Consider the following 15005-nt stretch of genomic DNA (forward strand, 5'->3'; position numbering starts at 1 on the left):
CCTGATGTGCACAATTTCAACATTCACCCGCAGGAATACCCCTCTGGGTTTGTAATAGCTTGATTAGTACAGTTCACAAAGTCACCAACACGCTGACCCAGCAAAGTTGATGGAATGTACATCTGAGCATCCATATACTTACACTATCCCTTGCAGAACAACCTGCAGTGTTAGTCATTATATTCCTCGTTACCATCACCAGTGGCTGTAATCGTGGCACCTCCCAAGGGCTACATCTCTCCCTCTCCAAGCACATAGACTGGTATACAACTTTTATAATATGCTGTGGTGACACCACTATGCCTAATGCATATTCAGTAAGGGTTTCTCTACTCTTCTTTATTTGTATTTCCTCACTTTAATAATGTGGGGTGTTCTTACTCCGTAGGTTATAATATTAATGGTTTCAGCTTATTACCATATTCGTTAAGTCATTGTCAAGACAAACTTACGGTTAAGCATTTGCCAAAATTTAATCCTAAAATATCCAAGCCTAGTATCAGTTCAATGTTCTTGCAGTTACCTGGTGGTATTTTGTACGAATTTTCCCTGTAAACACACCTTTCCGAGTTCCCTCAAAACTGGTAACTTGCTCTTCCTAAGGCCATGGGCCTCAAAGCCTTATGCTAACTGCTCAAGCGAACGTCTTACAGGATGTAGACCTGTAGGCTCGTTGTTTTACTCCTTAACTTATGCCGGTGCTTTACTTAGCAAATACTTAGGCTACACAGGGATATTGTAACTATCCCAAAACCATGCATTATAAACTCAGCAAATTCACAGTTAAGGCCACACTTAAAAGAAATTCAAATATCTTAAGGTAATGCACTGTTTTCCCCCAGAATATCAAATCAAGTGCAAAATCATATTCTGCATTTTAAATACTACACTACACCCAGTTAGTGTGATGTCGAACACCTTTCTCTATGTTGAGATGTAAGAAGAGTCTAAGGCCACAGCATTATTCCTGAACGGAATTATGTATCTGTCATTAACAAATAGAACTTGTTTACTTTGAATGTTGCAGCATATATTGTAAAGGGGTTATTTGAAGATATAAATATGTGAAATGCTTAAATCCAGCTAAAAGATACTATACTAACTACAGTATCATATTTATCTACAGTCATTCAGTTCGCTGCGGCCAGTCCAACACAATTCATTGTTCTAATGTATGTGGGAATACTTTAAATTGTGGTAGGCATAACTGTGCCCAGGTGTGCCATGTGGGAAAATGTCATCCTTGTCAGCTTACAGTACAGCAAGGTAGGTATCAGACATGTGGAAATGTACTTAGATTTGTATGTTCAGTAGAGCTGTTTTTAAATTTCTTTAAGTTAGCTAGCTGCAAGTAAACAAATAAATTAGAGTATAATAGTGAGCAAAATAACAGGTAATGATTAAGGCCAAGATTTAAAAAAAAGACTACTGTAGTTGCACTTAATTTAAAACAGGTCACTAGCCCTTATTCTTAATATATGCAAGTACATCTTAAACCTTTTTATTTAGTGATTATTTCCTGAACACTGAAACAACTTAAAATTCATTTTAATATTCCCCAGGAACATGTCTCAGGTTTGTCCTTTTGCTGATGCAGCTATATAAAGAACTTATTTATTCCAGTAAAACCCAGAATTAGGCACTTCACCTGCTGGGTTTTAATCTAAAATTTGGATAGTGCATAAAGTCTCTTCCAGTATAGTGGGAGTGGTGACTGCCATAGCTTTGTAACCATTCAGTTGCTTATAACATCTTGAATTTCACCTTTTGGGATTAAATTTTTCAGGCTCAATCTTTTCCTGAAGTTAAATATTTTGGGGAAAGTTTAAGCAAAAAATGATTCAGCCACTTTTGAGAGTGGAAAAACAAAATTAAAAAACAAAACAAAAACACTGGAATATTATTTTGATTACTTTCAATAGTAAAAATGGTAGGAAGTTGAATTATAGTATAGAAATAGTTTACATTAAAGAGAAATGCCTTTGTTCCACTGAAATTTGATTTTGTGTTCCTTAAGTTATGAGCCTTTTTAAAATCACAATCTTGAATATATGCAGTACATTTTAAAGACTGGTTTTCCACGAAATTTGTAAAATGCACAGCTAAGGAAGGCAATTAGCACATACACAAACTAGTTTTCTGCATAGCGAAAAGTGTACTGATGGTGCCAAAAGGTGGAAACAGAGCTGCTTTCATCCTCTTTAATATTGGCAGTAGGGAACTTTGCTTCAGTGCATCTTCAGAGCTCTACAGCTGGGGAAATTCAGACAGCCTGCCTTCTCCTGTTGTGGACCTCCAAAAGTATGTGGACAAGAGTGGAGCAGATAGAGCAGCCAGTGAGTGGCCAATAGTCAGTCTCCATTCTGCCCCTGCTTACATCACGGCAACTCCTGTTCCTACTTAATATTGCAGTGAAGAAGAAGGTGTGATGGTGAGTTTGGCCAGTTTTTCTTGCTGGCCCAAATTTTAGGGATGAGCACAAATGAACAAGGGGAAGGAGACAAAGGAAGTCAGCTTCCCCAGAAGATGTGGAAGGTAAAAAGGTTTTTAAATGGTACATGCATCCAACTTTTTAGGGAAAATTATCTATTTGCTTAAAAGTGAGATCTTCTTTTCCCTAAGTGTATACTAATCCCCAACTGACAAGCATTTTAACTCATGGGACAGGAGTTTTCTTTTTATAAATCTCAGCTCCACTCAATATTTATGCTCTAACCCATTTTGCTGTTACCTGTTTAGCTTTGTCATTCAAGTTGTTTCTATACTGTCGTTGCTTAAGTGTCCTTACTTCATTACATTGGAACCTAAAAGACATCTTCACTTTTGTTAAAGTCAAGCACAGCTTGCCTGAAGGCTATCCCCTTGACAATTTTAATGTCCTATGGAAGATTGAGTGGTTCCAAAAAAGTCAAAAGAATTTTTTGTAATGGACAGTGGCATCCTAATTATAGGGGTTGGTGCTGTGCCTCTTTTAATTAATATTGTAAAGGATTTGCTATTATGGCAAGTTCTATAAATCAGTAATTCTATAAATTATATGTACGATGAGTACAGCGAACACCTTTCCATCTGAAGGCTGAATACATCCTTATCTTTTATCAGTGAGTTTACTTCCAAAATTGAGAGAAGTCTTGCTTCAGACAGGCACTTAATTTTAATTTTTTTACTTTTAAAAAAAAATGCTTCTGCAAGGGTTCTATAAATCAAAACAGGTGATATACCACTGTTACAGGATATTTTAAATACTAATTTACTCTTGAATAGGAAAATATTACTTATGTGTGACCCCTAGGACTTTTTTAATCAGTAGTTTTGAAAAGTAACAGAAAACCTATATAAAAGCACATTTAAAGTAGCATACTTAAATAAGCACCCACACTTTTCAAATGGCTAAAAGTATTTTACCTCTGGTCTGATAGGCCATGTGGCTCCTATGATGTCCAGATGTCTAGTACAGTATAATATTGGTACATTTCTTTGTGATATTTACAAAGAAAATGCTTGCATTTCTTTTTGATGTAAATTTTTTGAAGTTTAGTTTAAGATAAAAGTTCTCATTCAAGATTAATTTGCATTATTTTTTGATTAAGCCCTCTTTTGCAAATAGTTTGTCCTTTTAATTGCTCCTCATTTTTATTAGCAAAAGACACTAATAAAAGAAATATAGAAACTCAGCCTGTATACAGCTACAGAAATGTACACAGCTAAGTCAAGTCTAAATAGAACAACTAAAGTACACTTTTAAAGGTTGTTTTAATACATTTTGAATTTTTAAGTTCAGTTTTTCAAATTTAGTATTGTCCTGCATATAGAGTGTTGAGCGTTCCTTGTTTGTGGTAATACTGGTTTTTTTTCTTTTCTTTTTCTTATTATTTGTTCTCCCTTAGTCTGCTACTGTGGGAGTACCTTTCGAGATGTATTGTGTGGAACAAATGAAGAGTTTTCTGATGGATTTGGAAAGTTCTCCTGCCAGAAGACATGTGACAAGTAAGATCCTCTTTCTCCCCAAAAACCTAAAGCAAAAATTACATTTTATTCAACACTTAGTGACTGTGATATCCTTATAATTCCTTATATATTTCTTTTTTAGAAAATTAAATTGTGGAAGGCACAGCTGTATGCAGATATGCCATCCTGAGCCCTGCCAACTTTGTCCACGACTTCCCCAAGTAGTGCACTGCTGTCCTTGTGGGCAGACTCCTCTTAGCAGATTACTAAAACTAGGATGTACTGAGCGTAAACTGTGCACGGATCCGATCCCATCGTGTGGAAAAACATGTGGCAAACCTCTACCTTGTGGGAGCCATGGTAACTAGAACTTTCTGCTTTAAACACTTACAAATGCATTCCATTATTAAAGAGGCAGGTAGTCCAGATTCATATTTCTTTAAAAAATAGATTCAGAATTAACAAAAATCCAGTATGAGTAGAAAGTGTTCATGGTGCGTGGTTGTAGTCAAGTTGAATTTATAAAAGCCTCCGTAGAATTTGCAACCCAAATCTTGAATAATTGTAATTGTACTTGAGAACCAGAAAATCCACTGTCTAGAAACAAATGAAACTGACCAGCTTCTTTAGCATTGCCTTTGTGGATCCCCACTGTAGGTGGTACACATGTTGTGGGAGGCAAGTGCAGAAATTTCTAGAAAACAAGAGTCCAATGGGACTGCATATGAACCCTGCCTGTGTTCCCAGGTCCTTAGTGCCTCCAGATCTCTCTGGCCAGCCAGCTGAGTTCTACAGTGTGTCATTTCCCTGTCAGTCCCCTTCATCCTTTACAGAAAAGTTAACTATAGGCAAACATCTATATACAATAAAAATAAAACTTTTAAATGGCATTAGCTCTGGTGCTCTTATGGGCCTGCCGATGAGGGCCTTGCACTTTTTGCCTCGCTGCTCCCAGGGTTAGGGTCCAAGGTCCATTCTGAGATCACTTATTGAGCGTCCTTCTGTTCACCATGGATTAGGTGCGGCAGCATCTACTACTTGAGTGACTCCTTGCTGATGGGTCCCTCCAGAGATAGGTTTATTCCCTATGGATATAGTGGACTTATCTTAGATTTGTTGAGCTCCATGGGCGCAGTTGCCCATATTGCAGAAGACCCAAGGACAATTGTGCAGAAGAGGAGAGAGGAATAAAGGCTTATATCAGCAAGATCTCCTTTGCCTAAGAGCCTTCTCACCAGCAATTCTCTTCTCCAGCCCTCTTTATCATCAATGTAACGGGAAGATGAAGTTCTTCGAGTGATTGCTCATGTGTATTCCACAATAGGTGTGCGTGCTCATCACGTGCACCGGTGCTGGAAGTTTTTCCTCTAGCAGTACCCGTAGGGGGGAGCGCCCCAGCAACCCCTGGAGTGGTGCCTCCATGGTGCGGTATAAAGGGAGCAACGCGCTCCCCCAACCCTCAGTTCCTTCTTGCCGCCAGTGAAGGTGCATCGGAACTACTCTGCTCCAGCTTTGTTGTAGCTTGTCCCCAGAACTTTTTGTTCATTCAGTGTTAGTACCTGTAGTTATTCAGCTGTTCAGTTAGTTCAGTTAGTTTGAGTGCCCGGGCCGGAGCACGCCCTGCTCCCCGGGTTTTAAGTCATGCAACACTTGCAGGCAATCTATGCCAAGGAGTGATCCGCACGCAGACTGTTACGCTGTTTGGGAGAAACCCATATCAGTGATCGTTGCAAGATTTGCAAGTCATTTAGACCTTGGACTGAGAGATTAGGCTCCGGGCTATTCTGATGGTGTCAGTGCTGACCCCGAATCCGGTGCACTGCTCCGAGTCAGCATTGGGCACCGCGGCATCGGTGCACAGTGACCTTCCGGCGTCTTTGACCAGTTGGCACCGCTCCCCGTCCACGGGGCACAAGGAGACAAAGAAAATGCCTTCTTTGCAGCAGCACCGAGGGAAACCAGGAACAGAGAGTAGACCCATGTCGGGCAGTCCTCGACCCCCTCCGGCCACTAGGCCTCCAACTCACGTACAGCGGAGTAGCCCAGCCACTTCGGACCAAGCCTCCCTGGATGTCCGATGCCCTCCTGTGTGCTGCAACCTTCCGGTGCCTTTGACCAGTCGGTACCGCTCCCCGTCCACGGGGCACAAGAAGGCAAAGAAAATGCCTTCTTCGCAGGGGCACCAAGGGAAACCAGGGGCAGAGACTAGACCCATGTCGGGTGGTCCTCGGTCCATCCCCTCCAGCCTCTAGGCCTCCGACTCACGTGGAGTGGAGTAGCCCGGCCTCTTCGGAAACGTCGGAGGTCCTGCAGGCAGCCCGGGACGTCATATCCATTCTGGTACATGGGCAGGGTGGGATAGCTCGGTGGTTTGAGCATTGGCCTGCTAAACCCAGGGTTGTGAGTTCAATCCTAAAGGGGGCCATTTAGGGATCTGGGGCAAAAATCAGGGATTGGTCCTGCTTTGAACAGGGGGTTGGACTAGATGACTTCCTGAGGTCCCTTCCAACCCTGAGATTCTATAAATGTTCTATGAATGAGGCAGGAGTGCTGCCGAAGTCGGCACCATGCTCCAAGGGCAAGCCACCGCTGGGTTCTCCGCAGTCGCTTCCAGCTCGGCACCGGTCTTCGTCCAGGGAACATTCCCAACGCCGTTTGCCGCCAGCAACAGTTCAGCGTGTAGTCCATGCGGATCGCCCTCAACTCCCACCAGACTGTCTGGTTGGGTGCCATCCGACCAAGACTCTCAGCACCGCTCCACATCACGGAGTGAGTACTGACGGGACCGAAGCCCACCAGAGGTCCTCGTCTCATAGGGATTACTACAACCGGTCACAACATGGACGTTGACACCGTTCCCACTCGGAATCCTGCTCTAAGACTCCGCCAAGGCATCGCCTTCGCAGCCCAAGGCATCGATTGCCGGCACCTCGCTGTCATGGGTCCACCCGTCGGAGCCGATCGCGAAGCAGCAGCTACAGATGGTACCGGTCCTCCACATTGAGGTCGTGGTCCCTGGGGCAACGTCGCTTCCGGCACCGCCGTTCCTCCCAGTCCCGAGACAGCGGCAGGTTGTTTGTCAGCCCAACCTCTGCTCATAGTCGCCCTTCCATGGGACAGGCCAGCCAGGCCAAACAACCGGGCCCATTAGTGCCACAGCCAGTGCAGTGGCACTGGGCTCTGTGGCCTGCCCAATGATACCAGTGGGCACCGTGGGGGCCCACTCAGCAGCTGGAGCCTCAGAGGCACCATCAGCCTCCCTCTCCAGACCTCTGAGGAGGGGGTTGGTGGGACATACATCCTCAGCACCATGCCTGGAGTCTGACCAAGTGGTGCATCCTCCGGTGCCAGCGGACACCCAGAGCACCGTGCCGGCCCCCTCGCTCTCTCCAGGTGAGGTGATAATGACCCCGCCCCCCTCCGTCCCGCAGGAGAACTTTAGGGCCCATCAAGATCTTTTAAAAAGAGTGGCATCAAGCCTCCACCTCCAGGTAGAGGAGTTGGAGGAACCCTCCTACTCCCATTTCAATGTGCTGTCCTCTTTGGCACCGGGCAGGTAGCTTTGCCCCTCCATTAAGGGGTGGCAAAATTTCAAATGTCTTGTGGCAAACACCAGCTTCGCTGGCCCCAATCTCTAAGAGGGCGGATCGCAAGTACTTTGTACCCACCAAGGGGCACGAGTACCTCTACACTGGTCGAGTCGGTCAACCACAGGGAGCGGCAGGGCCAACTAGCCCCTACCCTGAAAAATAAAAGATTCACGGAGGCTGGTCTCTTTCAGGAGAAGGCTTTATTCTTCCTCGAGTTTTCAGTTTTGTGTGGCAAACCACCAGGCACCCCTGGGCAGGTATGAATTCAATTTGTGGGGTTCCCTGCCCAAGTTTGAGGATTCCCTCCAGGAGCGCGATAAGAAAGAGTTCAAGGCGCTGGTGGAGGAGGGTACACCGGCTGCCAGGCCATCCCTGTAAGTGGCTTCGGATGCGGCGGACATGGCAGCATGGTCCATGGCCTTGGCAGTGTCCATGAGAAGGGTGTTGTGGCTCCTGCTGTCCAGGCAGTCTAGTGAAGCACGGGCTGCCATGCAGGATCTCCCGTTTGACGGCAAAGCTCTATTTGCGGAACAAACGGATACAAAGCTGCATGGTATGAAGGACTCCCACACGACTCTCCAGACTCTGGGTCTCTATGTCCTGGCTCCGGCCAAATCTAAGTTTAGGCCGCAGCAGGCTCCCAATCAGGCCATCCAGTCGAAGTACGAGGCTGACTATAACAAGTCGAGGGTCTATAAAAGGCACCCTCAGAGGCAGTGGCGGCCTGCCCCACAACTTGGGTACTCCAAGGGCAAACAAGCAGGGAAAAGGCGGTTTTGATGGGACGCTTGGGGGCACCCTGCCAGTCCTCCCCAGGGTTCCCCCCTCAATGAAGCTTCCCTTCTACAATCGGTTGTGTGCTTTTTTCCCGGCGTGGTCATGGCTGAAAGGCCAAAGGAGGACTCCAGCCTCACCATGAACTGGTTTAGATCCCGCAGGTCCAGGGTGGGCGTAAGTTCCGCATGGTCTCACTGGCCTCCATCGTCCCCTCCCTGAACCCCGGCAGCTGGTATGCTGCCCTCAGTCTGCAGGACGCATACTTCCACTTTCACATTTTCGAGGGGCACAGTCGCTTCCTCCATTTCCTGGTGGGGCAGAATCACTACCTCCTGATAGTCCTCCTGTTTGGCCTATCCACTGCCCCCAGAGTATTTACAATATGAATATCAGTGGTAGCGGCCTACCTCAGGCACCGGGGGGTCCAGATCTTTCCTTATCTGGATGATTGACTGGTCAAGAGTGTTAGAGGGCTTATTCCTTCACCCACTTACATCCCTGGTCCTTCTCACATGAACAGAGAGCAACAATACCCGAAGTCCAAAGGTGCAAACAATTCGATGTTTATTGGGGTGAACTTCCAGCAAGCATGATTCCAGTTTCCTTCCTTAGTATCCTCCTTCCCAGCTCTGACACCACAGAGCCTTACACCTGTGTCCCTGTTCCCATTCCTACCCTTAGCCAAACATGATTCCAACTTCCTTACTCCTATTCCCTGTTCCCATCTCCCCCTTTAGCAAAACATGATTCCAATTTTCTTACCCCCATTCCCTGTTCCCATCTCACACACCCACATGCTCACCCCCACCCACACCCAGTCACTTCCTCATTGACTACAGATTATATAATAAAACTTGAGTTCTGCTTAGCTATACCTTAACCAATCATTTTCCTGAAATTTAACTAACCAATCCTAACATATTGTAACATGATTATGTAACCAATTATATCCCACCACCTTAATTAGTTTACACCCAGCAAAATTAGTTATACAGCAGACAGGAACAATCACAGAACCAGACAGAGATTATACAGATAAACAACAGCAAAGTGGGAACTATAATGACAAAACAATACAGAAGTGAGGATTTCACATCCCAGCTATTGATAAGTGAGTTCTTGCCAGACAGGATGCTATCAAACTAAGTTTCCTTTTACATTTTCTAAGCACTTCCCTTTCTCTGGAGGTGATAGGAACTATCAGGACAGGATTGTATTCCTAACAGCCGAATAGCACCTTATTTCAGTGTGACTAGTTTGGAATGTGAGGATGTAACTGTTTGCTTCCCAGCTTATAGCTGCCTCTGCTGCTTAGCCAAAGGCCTTAGCCTAAGAACAGGGCCTCAGACTGTCACAGTAAGAGAAGGCCCTTACACCAGCAGACAGTGATTTTGATTCTTTCTTTTATACCTCTATCACTAGCCAAGTGATAAGAATACACCTAAATTCTTAGAGTACAGGCCTTTACAGACAGGCCTGAATATCTATATCCTAACAAAGAGCAGCTCCTGGTCGCAGGTGAGGGATCACTTGATGTTTCTACTGTTCACGTGCGCTGCCCTGGGCCTGTTGGTAGATGACGCCAAGTCCATGTTAGTCCTGGTCCAATGCATAGAATTTATCAGGATGCTCCTGGACAACTCGTGGGCCACAGCCTCTCTCCCAACAGACAGGTTCGAGACCCTGAAAGGGCTCATTGACACAGTCATAAGGTTCCCACTGACTACAGCCAGAGCGTGCCTCCAGCTCTTGGGTCACATGTTGGTGTGCACATACGTGGTCCGCAACGCCAGACTCCCAGTGAGGCCCCTTCAGCTCTGGCTGGCCTCAGAGTTCTCCCAGGCCAGGGACAGGTGGACCTGTTCGCGAGGTGGCAGAACCGGTGCTGTCCCCAGTTCCGCTCCAGGCGGGGAGCGCTGTCTCTGATGCCTTCCTCCTGTCCTAGTCAGGCCAGTTTCTCTGTGCCTTCCCCCAATTCCCACTGATCAGCAGGGTCCTAGAGAAAATAAAGACGGACAAGGCACGGGTCCTCCTGATTGCCCCAGTGTGGCCCAGGCAGCATTGGTACAGGACCCTCATGGGCCTGGTGGTTGCTCTGCCACAGCCGTTGCTGCTCCTCCCAGACCTGCTCTCCCAGGATCGGGGTCGCCTCCACCACCCCAACCTAGCAGCTCTCCACCTCATAGTATGGTTGCTCAATGGTTAAGCAGAGTTGAAAGGACATGCTCGGAAGGGGTCCAGCATGTCCTCCCGGAAAGCAGACGCCCCTCCACATGCCGTGCCTACTTCGCAAGATGGTCCTGGTTCTCCAGATGGGCGTCCGAACAGGGTGTCTCCCTGGTGGCCGCCCCAATCCAGCTTATCCTGGACTACCTTCTCCACCTTAAAGCCCAGGGCCTGGCACCCTCATCAGTCAAGGTACATCTGGCGGCCATATCGGCCTTCCATCCGCCAGTGCAGGGGCACAAGTATTCCCCCATGCTATGACTGGCCGGTTCCTCAAGGGGTTATACCGTCTTTTCCCGTATGCTAGGCTCCCGGTCCCGCAGTGGGACCTGATCCTGGTGGTGTCCCATCTCACAGGGCTCCCGTTTGAGCTGCTAGCCATGTGCTTCTGGTCCCACCTCTCGTGGGAGGTGGCCTTCCTGGTCGTTATCACGTCAGCAGGGCGGGTCTTGGAACTCAGGGCCCTGACCTCCGAGCCCCCATGCACGGCTTTCATAAGGGCAAGGTTCGGCTCTGACCACACACTGTGTTCCTCCCTAAGGTGGTCTCCGCCTACCACATCAGTCAGGACTTTTTCCTGCTGGTCCTCTGCCCCAAGCCTCACGCGTCCAGTGAGGAATGCCGCCTCCACACGCTCGACGTGCAAAGGGCTCTGGCTTTGTACCTTGAGCAGACTAAGCCGTTCAGGAAGTCCTCCCAACTGTTCGTCGCCTCAGCTGAGCACATGAGGGGTCGGTCGATCTCCACTCAGTGTCTCTCAGTGTCACTTCGTGCGTTCGCACCTATGATCTGGCGGGTGTTCCCCCGCCACCGATTGTGAAGGCGCACTTGACTCGAGCTCAAGCCTTGTTGGCTGCCTTCCTGGCCCACATCCCCATCCAGGACATTTGTAGGGCCTCCACATGGTCTTCAGTTTACACGTTCACCTCGCACTATGCAATCGTCTCGCAAACCAGGGATGACGCCAGGTTCGGCAGGGCTGTACTCCGTCCTGAGAACTTGTGAACTCCTACCCACCTCCAACAGATATAGCTTGGAATCACCTATTGTGGAATACACATGAGCAATCACTCAAAGAAGAAAAGAAGTTACCTTTTCCGTAATTGGTGTTCTTCGAGATGTGTTGCTCATGTCTATTTCACATCCCGCCCTCCTTCCCCTCTGTCGGAGTTGTCTGGCAAGAAGGAACTGAGGGTGGGTGGAGCGCGCAGCTCCCTTTATACCACGCCATGGAGGTGCCACTCCAGGGGTTGCTGGGGCGCTCCCCTACGGGTACTGCTAGGGGAAAAACTTCTGGCACCTGTGCACGTGGCGAGCATGCACACCTATTGTGGAATGGACATGAGCAACACATCTTGAAGAACACCAGTTACGCAAAAAGGTAACTGACTTACGCTACTGACAACCTTACCTTTATTGCCAAATGGTTGTCAGTGTTGGCACGCTCTTCGTCCCTGTTCTGTCAAGAGTTTGTCTCCATTAGTCTCCCAATAAACCTTGAACTTTTGAAGGCCAACTTAAATTCATGTAGTATAACAGATCTGTGGAGAGTAAGTCATCAGCCTATTTGTCATTTTGAAGGCAGAACCAGTCCTGCCAGTCTCTGGCAAGAAGGTGTATGGCCCAGTCCATGAAGATCCAACCATTTTTTCTTTATTATTCTGCCTGTACCTCTGCAGGCAGTTACAGACACACTCTGCTGCTGAGGAGAAAAGGAAAGGAAAAAAAATCTTTAAACTTCAGCTGCAGAATCATTAAAACTGTGCTGTCAGTTTTGCCCTCTTACAGAGGGAAATCCCTCCTTTGTGTTTGCCTGAGACTTCAGCAGCTTGACCCCATGCTTATCTTTATGGAGCAGTATCTGATGGACGAGCCCAGGAAGAAGACAGAATACACATTACAGACCCTTTGCAAGCAGCCAGTCTGAGCAGGGGACCCTTTGACCCCCTTACCACACAAATGGTCTCAGATGTCATTAGGCTGGCAAAAAGGCATGCTAAATAAACTGCAGTGTCTGGTATTCCTGCTAAACCTCATGGTGGGTAACACAAAGAAGAATAGGAGTACTTGTGGCACCTTAGAGACTAACCAATTTATTTGAGCATGAGCTTTCGTGAGCTACAGCTCACTTCATCAGATGTATACCGTGGAAACTGCAGCAGACTTTGCAGTTTCCACGGTATACATCTGATGAAGTGAGCTGTAGCTCACAAAAGCTCATGCTCAAATAAATTGGTTAGTCTCCAAGGTGCCACAAGTACTCCTTTTCTTTTTGCGAATACAGACTAACACGGCTGTTCCTCTGAAACAAAGAAGAATGAGCTATGAGCGGCATCAATTTCTCTGCATCCTTCAGTGGATTGATAGAGATTTTTTTTCTTTTGCAGTCCAAAGTCCCTTTGGGGCATGTTGCCTTAGACTCACTCCTTGATACGTTGTACAGTACAGTCCCCTCCTTTAATCCTCTCTATCTTGCCACATGGGTGGGGCAAAAGGCCTAAACGACCTAAGAAGAGCCAGAGCAATTTCAGCTCTGTGCAGTGGTGGCTTGGGGGAAGAGCGGTAGCATGCATCATGGGAGTGGTCATCTGGTCATCGTCTGACCTATTTAGAGTTCAAATTAATGTCTAGTCTTTAGCTGACCCTTGGGGTGGAGGGTGCTTCAGTCTGTAATAGGTTAATAGGAGGATTAGGTTTAGAAGTGTGAGCAACAAGGGTGATGTCGGGGTGGGAGTCTGCTACAGACCACTGGACCAGCGGGATGAGGTGGACGAAGTTTTCTTCCGGCAACTCATGGAAGTTACTAGATCGCAGGCCCTGGTTCTCATGGGAGACTTCAATCACCCTGATATCTGCTGGGAGAGCAATACAGTGGTGCACAGACAATCCAGGAAGTTTTTGGAAAGTGTAGGGGACAATTTCCTGGTGCAAGTGCTGGAGGAACCAACTAGGGGCAGAGTTCTTCTTGACCTGCTGCTCACAAACCGGGAAGAATTAGTAGGGGAAGCTAAAGTGGATGGGAACCTGGGAGGCAGTGACCATGAGATGGTGGAGTTCAGGATCCTGACAGAAGAAAGAAAGGAGAGCAGCAGAATTCGGACCCTGGACTTCAGAAAAGCAGACTTTGACTCCCTCAGGGAACTGATGGGCAGGATCCCCGGGAGAATAACATGAGGGGGAAAGGAGTCCAGGAGAGCTGGCTGTACTTTAAAGAATCCTTACTGAGGTTACAGGGACAAACCATCCTGATGTGCAGAAAGAATAGTAAATATGGCAGGCGACCAGCTTGGCTTAACAGTGAAATCCTTGCTGATCTTAAAGACAAAAAAGAAGCTTCCAAGAAGTGGAAGATTGGACAAATGACCGGGGGGAGTATAAAAATGTTGTTCAGGCATACAGGAGTGAAATCAGGAAGGCCAAATCACACTTGGAGTTACAGCGAGCAAGAGATGCTAAGAGTAATAAGAAGGATTTCTTCAGATACGTTGGCAACTAAGAAGAAGGTCAGGGAAAGTGTGGGCCCTTTACTGAATGAGGAAGGCAACCTAGTGACAGAGGATGTGGAAAAAGCTAATGTACTCAGTGCTTTTTTTGCCTCTGTCTTCACGAACAAGGTCAGCTCCCAGACTACTGCACTGGGCAGCACAGCATGGGGAGGAGGTGACCGGCTCTCTGTGGAGAAAGAAGTGGTTCGGGATTATTTAGAAAAGCTGGACGAGCACAAGTCCATGGGGCCGAATGCGCTGCATCAGAGAGTGCTAAAGGAGTTGGCAGATGTGATTGCAGAGCCATTGGCCATTATCTTTGAAAACTCATGGTGATCGGGGGAGGTCCCGGACAACTGGAAAAAGGCTAATGTAGTGCCCATCTTTAAAATAGGGAAGGAGGAGGATCTGGGGAACTACGGGCCAGTCAGCCAACCTCAGTCCCTGGAAAAATCATGGAGCAGGTCCTCAAGGAATCAATTCTGAAGCACTTAGAGGAGAGGAAAGTGATCAGGAATAGTCAGCATGGATTCACCAAGGGCAGGTCATGCCTGGCTAATCTAATTGCCTTCTATGATGAGATAACTGGCTCTGTGAATGAGGGGAAAGCGATGGATGTGTTATTCCTTGACTTTAGCAAAGCTTTTGATATGGTCTCCCACAGTATTCTTCCCAGCAAGTTAAAGAAGTATGGATTGGATTAATGGACTATAAAGTGGATAGAAGGCTGGCTATATCGTTGGGCTCAATGGGTAGTGATCAATGGCTCCATGTCTAGTTGGCAGCTGGTATCAAGCAGAGTGCCTCAAGGGTCGGTCCTGGGGTCGTTTTTGTTCAATATCTTCATTAATGATCTGGAGGATGGCGCTGATTGCACCCTCAGCAAGTTTGCAGATCACACTAAACTAGGAGAAGAGCTAGATATGCTGGAGGGTAGGGATAGGACACAGAGGGACCTAGACAAATTAGAGGATTGGAC

At 47.0% G+C, this 15005-nt stretch overlaps 1 protein-coding gene across 6 annotated transcripts in view; it reads left to right on the forward strand.

Annotated features, from left to right (window-relative positions):
* The window catches only part of NFX1 (nuclear transcription factor, X-box binding 1), a 253243-nt gene that overhangs the window by 84772 nt on the left and 153466 nt on the right, over positions 1 to 15005 (forward strand). For all 6 annotated transcript variants that reach the window (XR_007355124.2, XR_012667101.1, XR_007355121.2 and 3 more), the window contains exons 7-9: positions 1127 to 1266; positions 3888 to 3987; positions 4091 to 4308. Coding sequence is in view for 3 of the 6 variants with exons in the window: in XM_048839501.2 (XP_048695458.1) it covers positions 1127 to 1266; positions 3888 to 3987; positions 4091 to 4308 (458 nt within the window). In the remaining 3 variants the exon portion in view is untranslated. The remainder of the gene's footprint in view (positions 1 to 1126; positions 1267 to 3887; positions 3988 to 4090; positions 4309 to 15005) is intronic.

This window comes from Caretta caretta, chromosome 2, assembly GCF_965140235.1.
Source record: "Caretta caretta isolate rCarCar2 chromosome 2, rCarCar1.hap1, whole genome shotgun sequence".
In the NCBI taxonomy this organism is placed as follows: Eukaryota; Metazoa; Chordata; order Testudines; family Cheloniidae; genus Caretta; species Caretta caretta.